This window comes from Pyrgilauda ruficollis, unplaced genomic scaffold (genome assembly GCF_017590135.1).
Source record: "Pyrgilauda ruficollis isolate IOZ18807 unplaced genomic scaffold, ASM1759013v1 scaffold4, whole genome shotgun sequence".
NCBI lineage: Eukaryota > Metazoa > Chordata > Aves > Passeriformes > Passeridae > Pyrgilauda > Pyrgilauda ruficollis.
In genome coordinates, this window is record NW_024525489.1 from 1810130 (window position 1) to 1825998 (window position 15869).

At 35.4% G+C, this 15869-nt stretch overlaps 1 protein-coding gene across 1 annotated transcript in view; it reads left to right on the forward strand.

The window, feature by feature from the left end:
• The window catches only part of USH2A (usherin), a 374258-nt gene that overhangs the window by 58247 nt on the left and 300142 nt on the right, over window positions 1-15869 (forward strand). The window contains exons 11-14 of the mRNA XM_041477027.1: window positions 95-290; window positions 3558-4199; window positions 9806-9989; window positions 15076-15239. Of these exons, the coding sequence (XP_041332961.1) occupies window positions 95-290; window positions 3558-4199; window positions 9806-9989; window positions 15076-15239 (1186 nt within the window). The remainder of the gene's footprint in view (window positions 1-94; window positions 291-3557; window positions 4200-9805; window positions 9990-15075; window positions 15240-15869) is intronic.

Consider the following 15869-nt stretch of genomic DNA (forward strand, 5'->3'; position numbering starts at 1 on the left):
TCCCCCCGACTCATACTCCCATTCTTGTTGCTAATGGATGTATCATCTAAAAATAGGTATGTTCATCGTTCTATAATATTTTGTATCTTTTCAGATTGGAGGCCAGTGTAATTGTAAGAGACATGTGTCTGGCAGACAATGCAATCAGTGCCAGGAAGGATTCTACAATCTGCAACAGTCAAACCCTGATGGCTGCAGTCCCTGTAACTGTAATACCTCTGGGACAGTCAATGGAGATATTACCTGTCACCAAAATTCAGGACAGTGCAAGTGCAAAGCAAATGTTATTGGTATGTGTAATGCAAGAGTTCAGAGCCATTTTTCTTGTTTTCTGTGGAAATAAAACACGCTTAGTTTCTAAATGGAAGGTATAGAAAGCTTCTTTGCTGAAGGCAGATTGCAAAAATGAATGAAATTAACTGTTGAAAAATTATTAATTTAATAATTCTATCAATATACAGCTTGAAGCTTAGTTTAATCAACCCTTTAGAACTTTCTTTATGGCATAGCTACATTAGCTTACATAGCTCCATACTAATAAGTCACAGAAATAATGTAATTTGCTTACTGCGTAGATGTTTCTTTTAGGAAATTAGCACTTTTTCAACGTTTTGTACTTAATGAGTTTTAAGCAAATCGTTTCCATGCTAGTTTTCTTAATAGACCAAAATAAATGGATTTTTTTCTCAAAATATTCTGTGCTACAGGGTCCTTTTGTGATAAATCTATCAATTTTTTTCTATTATATTTCTTTGAACTGTTCCTATGAAATGCAAAATAAGTCAACATAATTCCACAGATCATGTACATAGCTAGGGTTAGTTATCAAGGGCCACATAATTTTAATTTTGTAATTCAATGCCAAGCTGATTATAATAAACTGCTACCTTCTGTGTTATTTATCATTTTTTTTACAAGACGTGCTTTTTTGTTTGTTACTCCCACAGGTATTTTTCAGAAATTAGATTTGATTATAGCAATTTATTACCTCCAGCATATTTGAGGGGAGCCACAGCCACATAAGGACAAAATTTATCAAGTGCCCAAAATACACAGTATATATAATACACTTTGAAATGTTGATGTATGGGAATATTATGCAAGGAGAATTTCCTGATAAAGTGAGCCTTGCATGGTAACTGTACATGTCTCAGACTATACATATGTCTCAAAAAGAAAAATTCCTCTTCTGCTTTGTTATTAACAGAATTAGTAATCTATTTTTTCCTCACCCTAACCAGGTTCTGGGTTGCATTTATAATGTTCAGGTACATGTTAATGTATTTGATATTATATATACCCTCATTTGTGAATGTTGACTCATTTTTAATGTTGTCTTTGTTGCTTTTTGAAATTAGAAGAAAGAAGAAAATGTAGAATAACAAAAAATAAATGAAAATCGCTCTAAACTGACTGAAGCCTGAACAGTTTCAGTCCTTTTTCCTGTGGAATGCTGTATTTTTCGTACAATGAAAGGGGTGCTAAGAGTAGAAAACCTCTGTGCATCTTAAACCCTTTTTCTACCTTAAAGAAAAAGGACTTCAGAGCATTCTTAATTACGTATTCATTGCCCACATATTATGTTTGAACCTGTGAAAACACTTCTTAATTCGGTGGCAGTTTGGCAGACATGAAATGCACAGTCTGGTTCTCACGTATTTGGTTATCTACATATTACATTTTCTCCCCTTTATGAAAACATTAAGAATTGTTTTTATTTTCACTGAAATAGTTGTTAAAAAAAAAAAAAAACAAAACAAGTGTGGATCTATGCTTTCTGTACTTGTCTGTAGCTATGATGGGGGGCTGTAGTTTTGCAAGTGTTTGTTTGCAGGATAAAGACCTAATTCTTTCCAGACTAGATTCTCTTCTTTTTTTGTTTTCTAAACCAATTGTAAATAAGCTTCTGTATATTGAAATGTGTGCAGCAAACTTTACCAGGGGATTTTGCTCTTTGGATTTCTAAATTGGTTTTTAGAGCAATCTGTCTGTTGCCGTTTTATCTATTTAAACAAACATGATAACAGAAAAATGCAACTATGGACTGCAATGTTATGAAACATGAACTGTTAGAGTTAACACAACTGTTAAATCTCACTAATGATTCTATCACCAGTAAAATACATTAGCACCAATAATTTTATTTAAGTAGGTCATTCATCTAGAATAAAAAGGTAGAAGAATGTGAATTAAATGCCAAGCGTGCTAACTCCCCTGTACTTGTTAACATTGAATGTGATGCCCTGTAGGCCTTCCTCAGTATCGTTAGGAATAGATTACCTGTCAGGAATATGTATGGCATATTCAAATAAGCACTGTGCATATTTTAAAAACTGATATGATATGAATCCATGTAGACCAATTTTAATAGTTCAAAATGAGTCATAATTCTTGTTAACAATACAGTTATTTTTAAAATTTGCAGCAATAGTGGTCCTTTTTTATTTTCCTTATTGAAATTAAATGATATGCCTTAGGTGAGTCATTCATCACTGTTAAAGGAACTCACCTTCTGTTGGAGATTTTGAGTTTTTATCCATATATATAATTCATTCCCTACCATTTTTAGTTTTATTTTTCTGCATGTAAGTTGCTAGGTGTATTTTTGTATGGTTTTGTATTTTTTTTAAATGATGACTGTATTTTGCTAGAAGATTATATTTATATTTTCCTGTATGGAACAATTAAGTCACAGCTTCATAGTGAAGGATTTCCCTCTGCAAGGGAAAAATACATAACTGAATTTGCATTTTTCGTGTAATAATCTAGTTTGCTTTCTTGTAATGTACATTTTCTAAACTAACATATAAATGCCATCCCTTGGGGCAGGGATAAAGCAAGCATTGACTTTGAAAACAAAGCTAATAAAACTTCAGGATGAAGCATGAAGAAAACAGTTTATATTTTAATGTACTGCAGGAGTTAACTAAATCATACATTTAGATAAAAATATTTCAATTTGGATTATGGAAAACATTTTCTGCTTTCAGTAAGGGCTAACGATAAAGACTAACATAAATACAATCAATGATAAAACTGAAGTATGGTGTTAAACAAAAAATTTGTTGTAGTTAGTCTAACTTGTGCTGTCCCAGTGTATATTTAATGTTTTTAATACAATATATAAATCTATTATCAGAACAGATTGTGAGCCTAGTGCAATTCTCTGTGTATTGCATTTCTGCAGTATAGGGTGAAGAGTTCACATAAGCATTGATTGTGCAACAGATGCTGTTCTGGGGGACAAAGAGATTAATTCTGCTTTGTCTTAGAAATGTTACAAAGAATCTCTTGCAGAAGTATCTTAAATTGTACTAAGATGCCAGCAGAAATGCATTGCTTCTGAAACAGATTGGAAAAGTAAACAGATTTTTGGGATGCTACAGTTATTCAATTGATTTGTGCAGCCTCGTCACTCCTGTTAATTATGCTGACGAAGAATCAGTCCTCCCTTTCTTTTTTTTTTATTTCATTGTAGTGTGCTTACACTTCTAAAAAATGAAATTAATAGCCTTTAAGATTTGGGATTTTTTTGTTAATTCCTTTTCTCTTTCCAGGCCTGAGGTGTGATAGTTGCAATTTTGGATTTAAAGCTCTCAGATATTCTAATGAAGATGGATGTGAGCCTTGTTGGTGCAACAGCCATGGCTCTGTGAGCCAATTCTGCAACCCTCTCTCCGGACAGTGCAATTGTAAAGAACGAGTGAAAGGGCTTCTCTGTGACACCTGCATGGACAACTTTTATGGGCTGGATGGAACTGGTTGTAAGGCTTGTGAATGTGATGCTTCAGGGTCCATTTCGGGAACCACGTGCGACGCGAGGACGGGGCAATGTGCGTGTAAACCAAATATAGGGGGAAGGCGCTGCGATGAGTGCCTGGATGGGTACCACAGAGTGCAGAAAGGTCACTCCTTCCTTTGTCTGCCATGTAACTGTGAGAAGGCAGGGACAGTAAATGGCTCTCTGCTTTGTGACAAATCGACAGGACAATGTCCTTGCAAAGCTGGTGTGACTGGCCTTCGGTGCAGTCAGTGCATGCTGCAGACGTACAACCTCAGCATGAGCAACACCCGTGGCTGCCAGCCCTGCCACTGTGACGCTCTGGGCACGTTGGCAGGAACAGCTTGTGACCACGTTTCTGGGCAGTGTGTCTGTCTGCCTCAGCACCAGGGAAGAAGGTGTGATGAGTGTAAACCAGGTAAGGAAACGGGAAGACAATCAATTTGATGTAGTAAGTTTTGCTTTGTTTTTTGTCTTTTCTTACAGTTTTTAATATGTGTTTGGACAGCTTCATGTCTGACATGTCTCTGACATATGTTATAATTATTCTTCCGTTTCTTCCTAAATGTGTGAGTGAGAAGGAAGCATTATTTTACTAATCACCACCAAATATTTATTCTATTTTCAGATGTTGTATAATTTGTATTATTACTGCAGTTTCAACATGTCCAAAATAAGGTTAGGCTACTTCTAGTTATTGAGAAAATATACGAATAATCATGTCCCAATCCCTGAATAAGAGGTAAATTGGCATGATCTAATGAACAGCAGCTATCCTCATAATGAAAAATGTGGACTTGGAAGGCAGAGTGCATGCTCTTCAGGAAGGGCACTTCATGCATAAAGCTGAGCATGGCAGGAGGCATAGAGATGGTTGCTTAAACTTTGATGAGGCTGGCAAACATGCCACTTAGAAAGCATTCACCTGCCTTGCTGTGTTGGGGTTGTGCTGGCTTGCACAAGAACTGCTTACAGTTTGGCCCTACAAGTAGGTGATATTTGCAGCTTGCTGCATATTTGTTCAAGATTTTGTGCCATATTTTTAAACAGAGTTTTAAAGTTCATTGTAAGTGGGGAGCTCTGTAGTTTTATTTCAATGTTTTTGTTTTAAAAAGTGGGTGGGTAAAGTGAAACTATAGGTAATGTTAGCCTACCCTTTATCATAATATTAAACGGATAGATTTAGTTCAAATTAAATACATATGTAATTTATTCAAGTAGAAGGTCACATTAAAAGGTACATTATAGCTCCATTGGTTTTAATATGCCATTCAATAATTTGAACAGAGGTTAAAAAAGCTGCTTAACCTCCATTAAGTATTTTTTAAAATGCTTTCATTTAAATTATTTTAGGTACATATACTAATAAATAAGGCAGCATTCTGTTTTTCTTAGTTCCTCCTCCAGTGCTGTTTGACCTGCTAACCCTCTATAGCAGCCACTTAATCAGAGATCGGCAGAGGAGTGATGTCAAGGCTCCCCGAGTCAGTGACCGCCCTTGTCCTTGGAAAAGAAAGGCCAGGGTTTATGCAGAACTAAATGGTTTAAAAAGGTTTAATTGATAGTGTGAACAGGCTGGTTTGTAGAAAAGCTTACATTGCACTCAGAGGAATAGTCCCACAATAGTTCCTGGTAAAAAGAGAAATAATTAAAAAAAGTATTTGTGTAAGTATTTTCTTTAAATTTTCTAACTAATAGCTTTAAGCATGTATGTGCTGGGCACTGAGCTTTCTGCTGCAGGTGAAAGTGTCAATTCTTATCTCTGTAAAAGTACTGTATTACTCCTGTTAGAGCACAGTGAGCTGTGCTATTTTCGCTGTTTTAGTCAGAGCTTATTTTGATGTTTAATATTTCTAACTTTTATATAAATATTCTTTGTTAGTATGTGCCAAAAGAAATTTTTCTCTGAAACAGGAATGAGTATAAAAAGTCTTCTATATAGAAATATAGAAGATTTTAATTGGTTTCAAGTATTTAGACATGTCCTGTGGCTTTTTTTTTTCTTATCTTTGGGACAAAGATAAGAAAAGGTGCTCCAGATGTATAAGAAAATGTACTCCAAGTATATATGTAGCCAAGACAGCCTAATTAAAGCACACACAAATTAGTTAATACTGGCAGCCCTGAAAACATACTGAGGATTTTTGCGTCTGTTGGGACATTTCAAGTCTATGACAGAAGGTAAGTGGCATTTAAAATAATGTCCAAGGGTAGCATATATTTTATGTGCTTTGATAAAATCTGAGAAGTTTCCAGAAGTTACCAAAATCTTAATGCAGAAAGAGTTGCCAACTGAGAAAAGATCAAACTGGTTGTAGCTTTTGGAAATTGTTTTATAAGGAGATTGTTTTTCTTAAAGCACTTTTTGGCGCATTCAGCTGTGTGTTTCATCTGTTAGGCTGTATCCATGACCTCCTGTTTTCCAGTTTGTTTTCATACAAGTAACATTTTGGTAGATTGACGTACACTTATTTTTTCTTTAAACTATGGTGTATGCAAAGAGAGGAATGCTTGATTCTAGCATGAAACAAAATGAAAGAGCAGTTTTACCTTGTATGGAAACTTGCTTTTGAGATGTCTGTTTTGAGATGGGGGTTGAAAAGAACCCCCAGATTGTTGTGAGCATTTTGTCCCTGCCTCATTCTGGAACTGTGTTGCTGACTGGGATTTGTGCCATACAAATCCTATTCAGCGCAGGTCTGGGATTTTGTTACGAGAGCAGCAAAGCTGTAAAAAAGACGTTTTGTTTTGTAAGTTTTTTACTCCATAACCACAGGTTTGCATAGAATGCTACATAGTATGGAAAAGATGTAAAGGAGCATGTAGGATGTGTGTCTGTGCACCAGTACTGAGGGTTTATGCACATACTACCTCTCTTGGCCAGAAGAATGTGAATTATCTTGTGATAACATTGCTGCTGTGGATAACTGCATTTTGAAGGCCAGCCTATGGTTAAGATATGAGCATTACTGCCATAGATGGTGGGCATGTAAAAGTGCTAAGGAATTGGTCATGTGTTCCTGCTCTGTATGGTGGGAGAAATGCTAAGAGGATGATTAAACAAAGAAGCAGAATACTTTGCTATGACTTTCATTCTTCCTTTTGAAAAGTGTGTTTGATTGACAAATGTGATCAGTTATGGTTGAATTGGAAAAAAATCTGAAAAAGAATAAGCATAATACTAGTTACATACATAGATCTCAGAGAGATTTGCAGTGGCTGTCTTAAAATTGGAAATTGGCTCTATTGTACAACAGTGGATCCTTCATAAAGCAACTTTTATGAGCCCTTCTAACCTTGCTGTAAATTAAGCTTGCATTAAGTTGTTACTCTTTCCTAGATGGAGTAAAATTCTAGATGGTGAAAGTAAATAATAAAGATTATGACAAAGAGTATGAATTTGTAATCTCATATTTCCTCTTTTTCTTCTACATTTGATCATGGTAATTTACTTACAAATTAGTTGGGGAAAGAACTTTTTGTCATTTTCGTATCCCTCACTTTAAAAAAATAAGTTTTGCCTTTACCTGCTGCTTCTGGGGAAAAAAAAAAAAAAAAAAAAAAAAAAATTGGGGTGGTGCCCAAAAATTTTTAAAATTTGTAATCTCATATTTCCTCTTTTTCTTCTACATTTGATCATGGTAATTTACTTACAAATTAGTTGGGGAAAGAACTTTTTGTCATTTTCGTATCCCTCACTTTAAAAAAATAAGTTTTGCCTTTACCTGCTGCTTCTGGGGAAAAAAAAAAAAAAAAAAAAAAAGTAATTGTGGTAGTGTCCAGAAACTTTTAGAGCATTTCTAAAAGATTATAAAAAAATATCCTACCAAATCCTTCACTGCTCTACAGTGGTTAGGCAGTGTGGCTGTAGGAGAGCCAGGATGTTTAACACTAAGGTATAGATTATAATTAGTGATTTCACAGCTACGATAAAAGCAGTATATGATGAAATAATTGATCCTGCTCATGGAAAACAAATTTATTTTCTAGAGATGTGCTTATTTTCCCATTATAGACTTCTCTTAGATGTTATTTTATACACAAGAATCATGGAATCATAGTTCTGTGCAAAATTTCAGATGGGCAAGGACCTGGTTTAGCCTGATTGCTTATCACTTACTGCAACTATGAAGTAGGTCCTGAAGAAGTGCTTTGACCTTCTGCACGAGTCCAAGGCTTCAACTTGTTTCCAACCTTCCTGTTCGGTTCTTTGAGTGGAGTCGTTCATTGTGCTCAGGAGTGACATTGCTGGGAAATGGTCTCCTGTATTTATGCACAAGATGGGCACTGCAGAGCGCAGAGAAGTGCAGCAGGAGATAATACATGCTGCCTCACTAATAACTTCAGGCTATTTGCTCTCTGTGCTGCCTCAGTACGAGGCCTCTCTGGAATAAAGTGCCAACAGCGTGGTTTTTTATGATGCGAATGTATGTTAACTGGAGACTGATATCACTTCACTGTCCACTTGAGATTTATCTCACCGAGGACCAAAGGCTAAACTTGAACAAAGATTTCAGCAGTAAAATTCTAATGTTTTCAATTTGTTTAGTTTCTCTTCTATTTGGATATGAACTCACAGTGCAGCACTGCTGCAAAGACAGAGAATACCACCCTAGGGGTGTATATATAGAGCTATCTCTTCTAAGACAAATAATGAGGCCTTGGGCAATATGACATGTTACAATATAATTTTGGGCTACTTATTATAAAGCAGGACATCGGGAAGTTATTGGACAGCAAAAAATATTCAGTAGCTGAGAACATGGCTAAGAAACTACTGATTGAACTTGATGTGGAGAGAGGGTAAGTGTCTGAGAAGTCTGTGCAAATGCTGCATATCTCAGTAGCAGCTGAAATTTTTCTGTTGAAGTTGTACAATAATAACTAATAGCAACCAGCTAAGGTAGATAGAAACTCATATCAATGGCCCTATTTTAGGATTCATGTTCCAAGATAGGTAATTGTTGTTGTCTAGTGTTTCTTAATACTGTGGCACCAGGATTGTTTGCAGAGCTCTCAAGCATTGCTACATTTTTAATAAACTGTACTCCTCCAAGGGGGGAAGGGAAAAAATAAAGAGAAGAACAACTTGTGTGAACAAAACAGTTAAATATTTATTAATAATCAGGTAAAAATTGAAAATGCTTTGGAAACTTATGTATTTATATTTTTACTAGTGTGTCATTTCTTGAATTGTCTTCTGATCAGAAATAAATTATTAAGAATGAAATAAATCCATACATTGTGAAATAGACTTTGCAAATGGAACAGCATCATTAAGAGAATGTGTGTAATAGCTCTTTTTTTAGGAACTTCAGGTAAGCTTGTAAAAAATGGGTAAATTCTTAAATGGCCAGATTAGAGGGGCATAAACTGTATCTAACTGTATTTTTCAGTAATAGATGAATACCAGCATAAATAAAGATTGCTTGTGAGGGCAATAGGATGAAAGATGGCATAGTAGAAGCATACCAAATATCCTGTGGGAAATGTGAAATGAATGCTCAAATTCATAATTTGAAATAGTACAGGAACAGTACAGGATTCAGGGTGAAAGCTGTTTAATATCAGATCAGTAACTTTCTTTTATCAGTTTCTTAATTTCTGTGAAAATATTTGTGTAGGTTACAAGCTCTATGTTAAAGAAGAGTAAAATATAAATAAGAAATGCTCATCAAGTGTTTTTCCAAAGAAACTGTCTTATTTCAAGGATTAAGTCGACCACTGGTTGAGAAAAATGAAGAGACATTCTTAAGAAGATATGTGCATTTCTTATGGTTTGCAGCTGGCTGTATTCAGAGCTGAGATCTCAGACTGGAACGGATTAATGTCTCTTCTCTGTATGTTATTTTTTGTTGCTACCACTTGTGCTGCATTCATGAGTATTTCTCATGTCCTTGGTCTTTACTTTCCCCACAGACATGTTAATGTACATTAACATGTACTATTACATAACTATTTTGCATTTGCGCTGGCTAAGAGTCTGAAGAGTGATAACCAACATTCTCAAACTTTCTTTTGCAGGTTTTTATTTTTCTCCATCCAGCGTCACCGGCTGTCTGCCATGCCTGTGCCACATAGCTGGTTCTGTGAATCAGATCTGTGATAAACTCACTGGCCAATGTAGTTGCCAAGATGCCTCCGTAACAGGACAGACATGTGAACGTTGCAAAGAACTTTATTTTGGATTTGACTCTGTCACAGGGAGGTGAGTGTTTCTTTTTTTACAGGTTACTTTTAACCTCCTTGTTACATTTTTCCTCATGGCTCAGTCAAAGGTTTAGTGACAATGGAAAGATGTGTTCTAGGAGGTTAATCCTTCTGTGAGTTCATGTGTGCACTCTGATTTACATGTGATACATTTCACAATCCCCTGTGGTCCCATGAGCTGAATGAAATAGAAATTTTGCTATGGATTTAAGTAGTAGCAGCATGAAAGGTGTATGAGGCTAAGTTATAGCAATTTGTTAATTGTTTCCTTATGTTTTCTCTGCATCTTCAGTAAGGTGTGTTGTTTTCTGAGTTGTTAAGCATTGACTATTAAAATGTAATTTGGCATTCTTGCAACTAGTGAATGCTATTGAAGATTTCAGGAAGGTTTAATAGGGGGCAGCAGGGAGAGAAGGGGAAAACTACAGATATCCCTGACTTCCCAAATTTCTTTTGGTAACAGCAGTACAAATATTCACTGTACCTTTACTCTTAAAAATTTGTTTTTCTGAAGTAGTGCATTCTTTTTCAACATTTTGTTATGTGCCACAAGGTAAATTGTATTTCTCATGCAGGCTGGCGTCTTTAGGTACATGGATTCCCTGGATTATAAGGGAAAAACATATCTGTATAGTGCACTGTTATTTCAACTATTACGCTATCTTTTTTTTTTCCCAGGATCATCTTTCTTGCCTAGTCCTCACAAGCTCAATTTCCTTTTAAAATATCATCCAGAAAGATTGCATAGCTCTTATGCTATTATCTTTTCATGCAGACTGATGGTGTTAAATTGTTTTGTTATATTTGGTATTTTTGCCTTTTAAAAAACCAAACCCACATACCACATGCAAAAGCAAAATGTGTACAACATTCCCCTCCCTCTGCTCCTCTCCCCTAACTAGTGTGGGGTAGACATGCTTTTAGGCAGTGATTAGTAATGTCATCCTGCATATATTTGACATTATTCTGCAGATTTTTCACTTTATGTTACTGTCTCTCATTAAGAGATTTTTTAAAATTATTTTTTACTGTTTTGGGTCACAGAGGCATCTGCTAATAGGCATAAAGTAATCTGTTGAAATAAGGACTTCCTATTTTCACTTCCTGTCATTTCTAATGGTGAGAAATAAAGTCTGTGTAATATTAAAGTTCCCTTTGAAATATATTTTCCTTAATGATACCTTTTTATTTTAGCTGCTTGGAATAGATTCTCCCCTCGCCCCTCAGTTTTAGCACATTTGTGCTAAGCAATAGCTTTTCTGAGCTAGGTACTGGCTTTCAAATACCTGCATTTTAAACTGTCTTTTGCAATTCAAAATGTGGAAATATAAATTGTCTAAATCCAGACCTTGTTGTAAAGATAGAAAGTTTTTAGAGTTCTGGGATTTGAATCTGAATTGGCTTTAATTCCTTAATACTAGTTAATCCTCATGGCTGTATTGAAGACTACTCTGGTTGTACATTAATGTGATGAACTTGTGTTGCATTTTCTTGGCTCTCTTTTCATTGTTGTCATCTTGGGCAGTATACCTCTGTTCCTCAAGCAGAAACTTTTATCCACTGACAATGATAATGCAGGTCTTTATTTGTTAATCTATTTTATTATATTTCTTTAACTGTTAATATCTTCATAAAAAGAGTAATATGCTTTTTGTTTCTCCATAAAGTTGCCAGGTCATTTAAGCCATCCTTGCTCCAAGTGTCTTTTAAGGACAGAAAAGGATGTGAGCTATCTGTCGTGGCAAAGACATATCTGTCTTTGCACAGCAGCACAAAAGAAGCAGAAGCTGTGATAGACAGAGATTGTGAGGCTTTAAAATTCTCCCACTCTGAATGTATATGTGAGCTGATTTATTTTGTGGTGTTTTTGAGATAAAACAGGAACTCCATATTCTTTAATGCATTTCAGGTTATGAAGCAAGAGAAGTTTCTTGGCTTTTAACAAATTAGGAATACTGAGTGTTTGCAGCAATCTGAGCAGGTCTGTAATGCTTGTGAGCGTCTGTAGACATTTGAAATGCTTTACCTATGTATTGTTTACCATAATGAACTGGTCACTGAACATCACAAATTGTTTATCTATTTATATATATATATATATATATATCTTGACAGATTACTGTTTATGAAATCCATTTAGCAAGTGAGGTTTTCCCATAAGTATGAAAAATGAAGATTTTAAACAGATTGCTGGAGAGGCTCTAACTGCACCTAGAGAGTCAATGTAATAAAGGTTTCTCTATATTAATATTACAAAAACCATTTATCCTCAGAAAATCAATATCACAATTCATCTTGGCATGACATTTCTCTTTCCATGTTTTAAAAGTCTATTTTCCTTGATTATATATAATTCTGTTTTAATAAAACTCAAATATGTTTGACATAGAGAACCTTGAAAAGGTAGCATTTGACAAGAATACTGCAAATAATTTCACATGATTAAAAGTTACTTATATTTTAAAAGAATTGGATTTTTTTGAAAATTAATAATTTACTGAATCCTTAATTCTGACTGAAAAGTATGAACTATGCCTAACAATAAATCCAGTTCTAGTTTTTTGCAGTTAAAAAACTGCATGCATGGGATTAGACAGAAATAATGTGTAATTCCATGGAGCAGAATATGATGAAATATCTGCTCTTATTTGCAGGATCAGGAGCCTCATTCAATATAGGTGAAGGTAGGGAGCCTACACTTTTCGTGGAAGAAAAATGCAACAAGCAGAAAGGAACAGCCCCACCCACTATCTCACAGATAGTGAGAACTATCACTGTAACTATATGGGTATTGAGTTTGATTGTCATGTGTGAATGATAATCAAAACTAGAATAATCAGGAGACCCTTATTCATAAGAGGTGCAACAATATACAGGAACAATAGGAGAAGCTTATCTTTCTTTGTGTATTTATCAAGAAACTTTTGTTAACAACCCCCCCTACTAAATATCAGCATGTAATGAAATTATGAAATAATAATAAAATACTGTCTTAATGAACAAATTTTTTTTTTGGTAACTTAACTGGATGTTTAGTTAAAATACTCTAACTGGGTGTTTAACTGGGTGTTTAGTTAAAATACTCTAAACAAATCCTCTATTTTAAGGGGGATTTGGATGCACTGTCTGTAGATGAAAATACTTTTGAAAAAATTGCCCTTTTCTCTTGACTAGAAAAGAGAGCAAACTGCAGTATAGTGGCTTCCAAGAGAGAATGTATTTTATTTATTCTCAAAAGAATATTAGTCCATAAAACAAATTTGCAGCTTATTTTGCAGCTTTAGCTTTTATCAGCCTTTTTGAGGGTGTTGAATGATTCCCCAGGAGATCACACAGCACGAGCTGCTGTGGAGTAAAGGAACTCTAACACAGAGAGCTCTGTGATAGGCAGAAAATGTATGGGAAGAGTTTCCTTAAGCTTGTTTAAAAATCTGTCACATTTAATGTCTATTTCACTGATAATTGACCTGAATTTTAGTGTCCTAATGTGAAAACAGTTTCCACCTTCCTCTCCTCTCTCCCTTGCCTTAAAAAGCTGATACCTTAAACATAATTGAATTCACTTTTTTTTTTTCTGCTTTCATGAAGATAGTAGGAGATATAACCAAGGTATAATGGTGGTGACAGGGAAAATGGCAAAGTAGCTTGTGTAAGGGCACCACCACCTATTTCCTTGGGTCTGGTGACACTGGCCAAGGAAAGATCAGCCAAATATAAATTGACTCTTGTTTAGTCTTAAGGTTAGCAGAATAAGGGGGGCAGAGCATGACTGCCTTGGGCTTCTCTGGTGTTTTCTTTTTGCTGCTTCATCACCTTGGGACCTGGCATCTGGAGTAATTTAAAATTCCCTTGAGGCTGATGTTGCTTATGTCCTGAGGATTGGAATTTTCTAGCTCGGGATAAGGGGAGGGAAGTGCAAACTTCCCAGTATGTTTTAGTTGCAATGTGTCTTCCCACCTGTTTCCCAGACCATGGCTTTTCAGATTTCTTTTAGTCTGCAGCAATTCAAGTATAGTGAAATTAGAATCTAAAGTGGGAGGTTTTATTTGCCATTGTTGACTTTGTTATGAGTAATAATGGAAGTCTGTATTTCAAGGGGTAACATAGCAGTATTCGTAGTCATTTGCTTTGCTTAATTTTTGATGTGTTCAAACTCTGAATATTTGTACAATCTGACATCTGTATCTGTGCTATAAATGAGTGTCAGTGGGGAAATAGTGTATCAGGTGAAGAGCAAGTTGATCACAAGAGGTTTCACATGCAAAAGCCAGAGGATAAATTAATCCTGAAAGTATTTTACTGGTGTCAGAGAGATTCACAGAATTGAAGCGTGGGATTTGTGTAATACCAGTGCTTTTAATTTTTTTTGTTCTTTTTAATTAAGAAATAATTTACTTGTAGATTTAATTAATTATTCACTATACTTATTTCAAATTTTGTCCTTCAGGCTGCAAAAACATTGTGCTTTCTGTTATAATAGTATTTTTTCTGTTTTGTTTCCTGTCACTATTTTAATGTGAGGTTTTTTTCCTTTAAGTTTTGGTCACCGTTCATTCTCCTTTATTCACAGCATGTTATTTTTTTCAACCTTAAGTTGCCTTTGTGGGCAAGAAATTATTAATTGATTAATTTTTTTCCAACAAAAGCATAGTTTTCCCTGAGGTAGAATGTTACCTATTTTGTGCAGGAACCTCTTCAGCTGGTTACATATGTATCACTGTACTCTGCAGCTCTCAAGAAAGGTTGTGTGAGTAAGGATGTAGGACTGAGTGCATAATGTGGTTATTACCAAACATTAGTGTCCAGTTTGTGTATGGATCAATATGTATAAAAGCTCTTTAATTCTAAGCCATTTTTATATAAATGATATTATTCTGGCAGTGAAATATTTATTTTTATGGTGGGCACCTTTTTTGTAAGTTTTTTAAAATCAGGCTAATAGATTTTCTGCTCTGTTTCAGACTAATGAACTGTTTATGATGTTTTAATTATATTGCCTAAGAATCTTTTAAACAAAACCCTACTGTGCTTAACTGAAGTGTTGATGTGTGTTGATGACTTCCTTGATTTGTTTTTGTTTGTAGATGTCAGCACTGTAATTGTCATCCTGCCGGAGCCATTAGTGGGGCTTGTCATCTTGTTACTGGACAGTGTGTTTGTAAACAATTTGTAACTGGCTTGAAATGTGACAGCTGTGTTCCCAACGCCAGTAATTTGGATGTCCACAACCTCTTTGGCTGCAGTAAAAGTAAGTGGATGTTAGGTCCTAAAAGCATGTCTTTCAAATTAAAGTTTTTAATTGATTTAGTGAGTATTGAATTAGGTCAGCAGTAAATTATTCCCTCCCCACCCCCAAATATAGGATCACTGAAGTTTTGGTGATTTTTACTGTATTGTAGGATTGTTTTCTAGAGAGATGTATAAAATCCTTTGTGTCACTACACCTTAGGCTTGTAGTTTAACCCAGGGGAGAAGTGATAACCTGTAGTTTCCTTGCACATTTTCTTTGTAGTGACCATTCCAGAGTTCATCTTTTAATCAAGAATGCAACAGCATTTGTACAACTTATCGCTTAGCCCCCTTTTCTGCTGCTGACAGGAGGCAGGATACCTGCCTTCAGAAGGTCTGAAGACCAGAAGGTCTTTTGAAAACCTGCTCCTGGTGATTAATTCCAAATGCTCTCAGTGCAATGCAGCTTTGCCTTTCTCCTCCTGGGGCACTTTTTCAGTCAGTTTGGGAAAATATGTGATGTGATGTAACAAAGAATCATAAATTGGCATGTGTGAGGTGGGGTGAATGCTATATTGAGAGTCAGATCATTAATTGTAATGAAACAAATTGCAGTGGAACATCTGGATACCAAGGCCACCAGCTCACA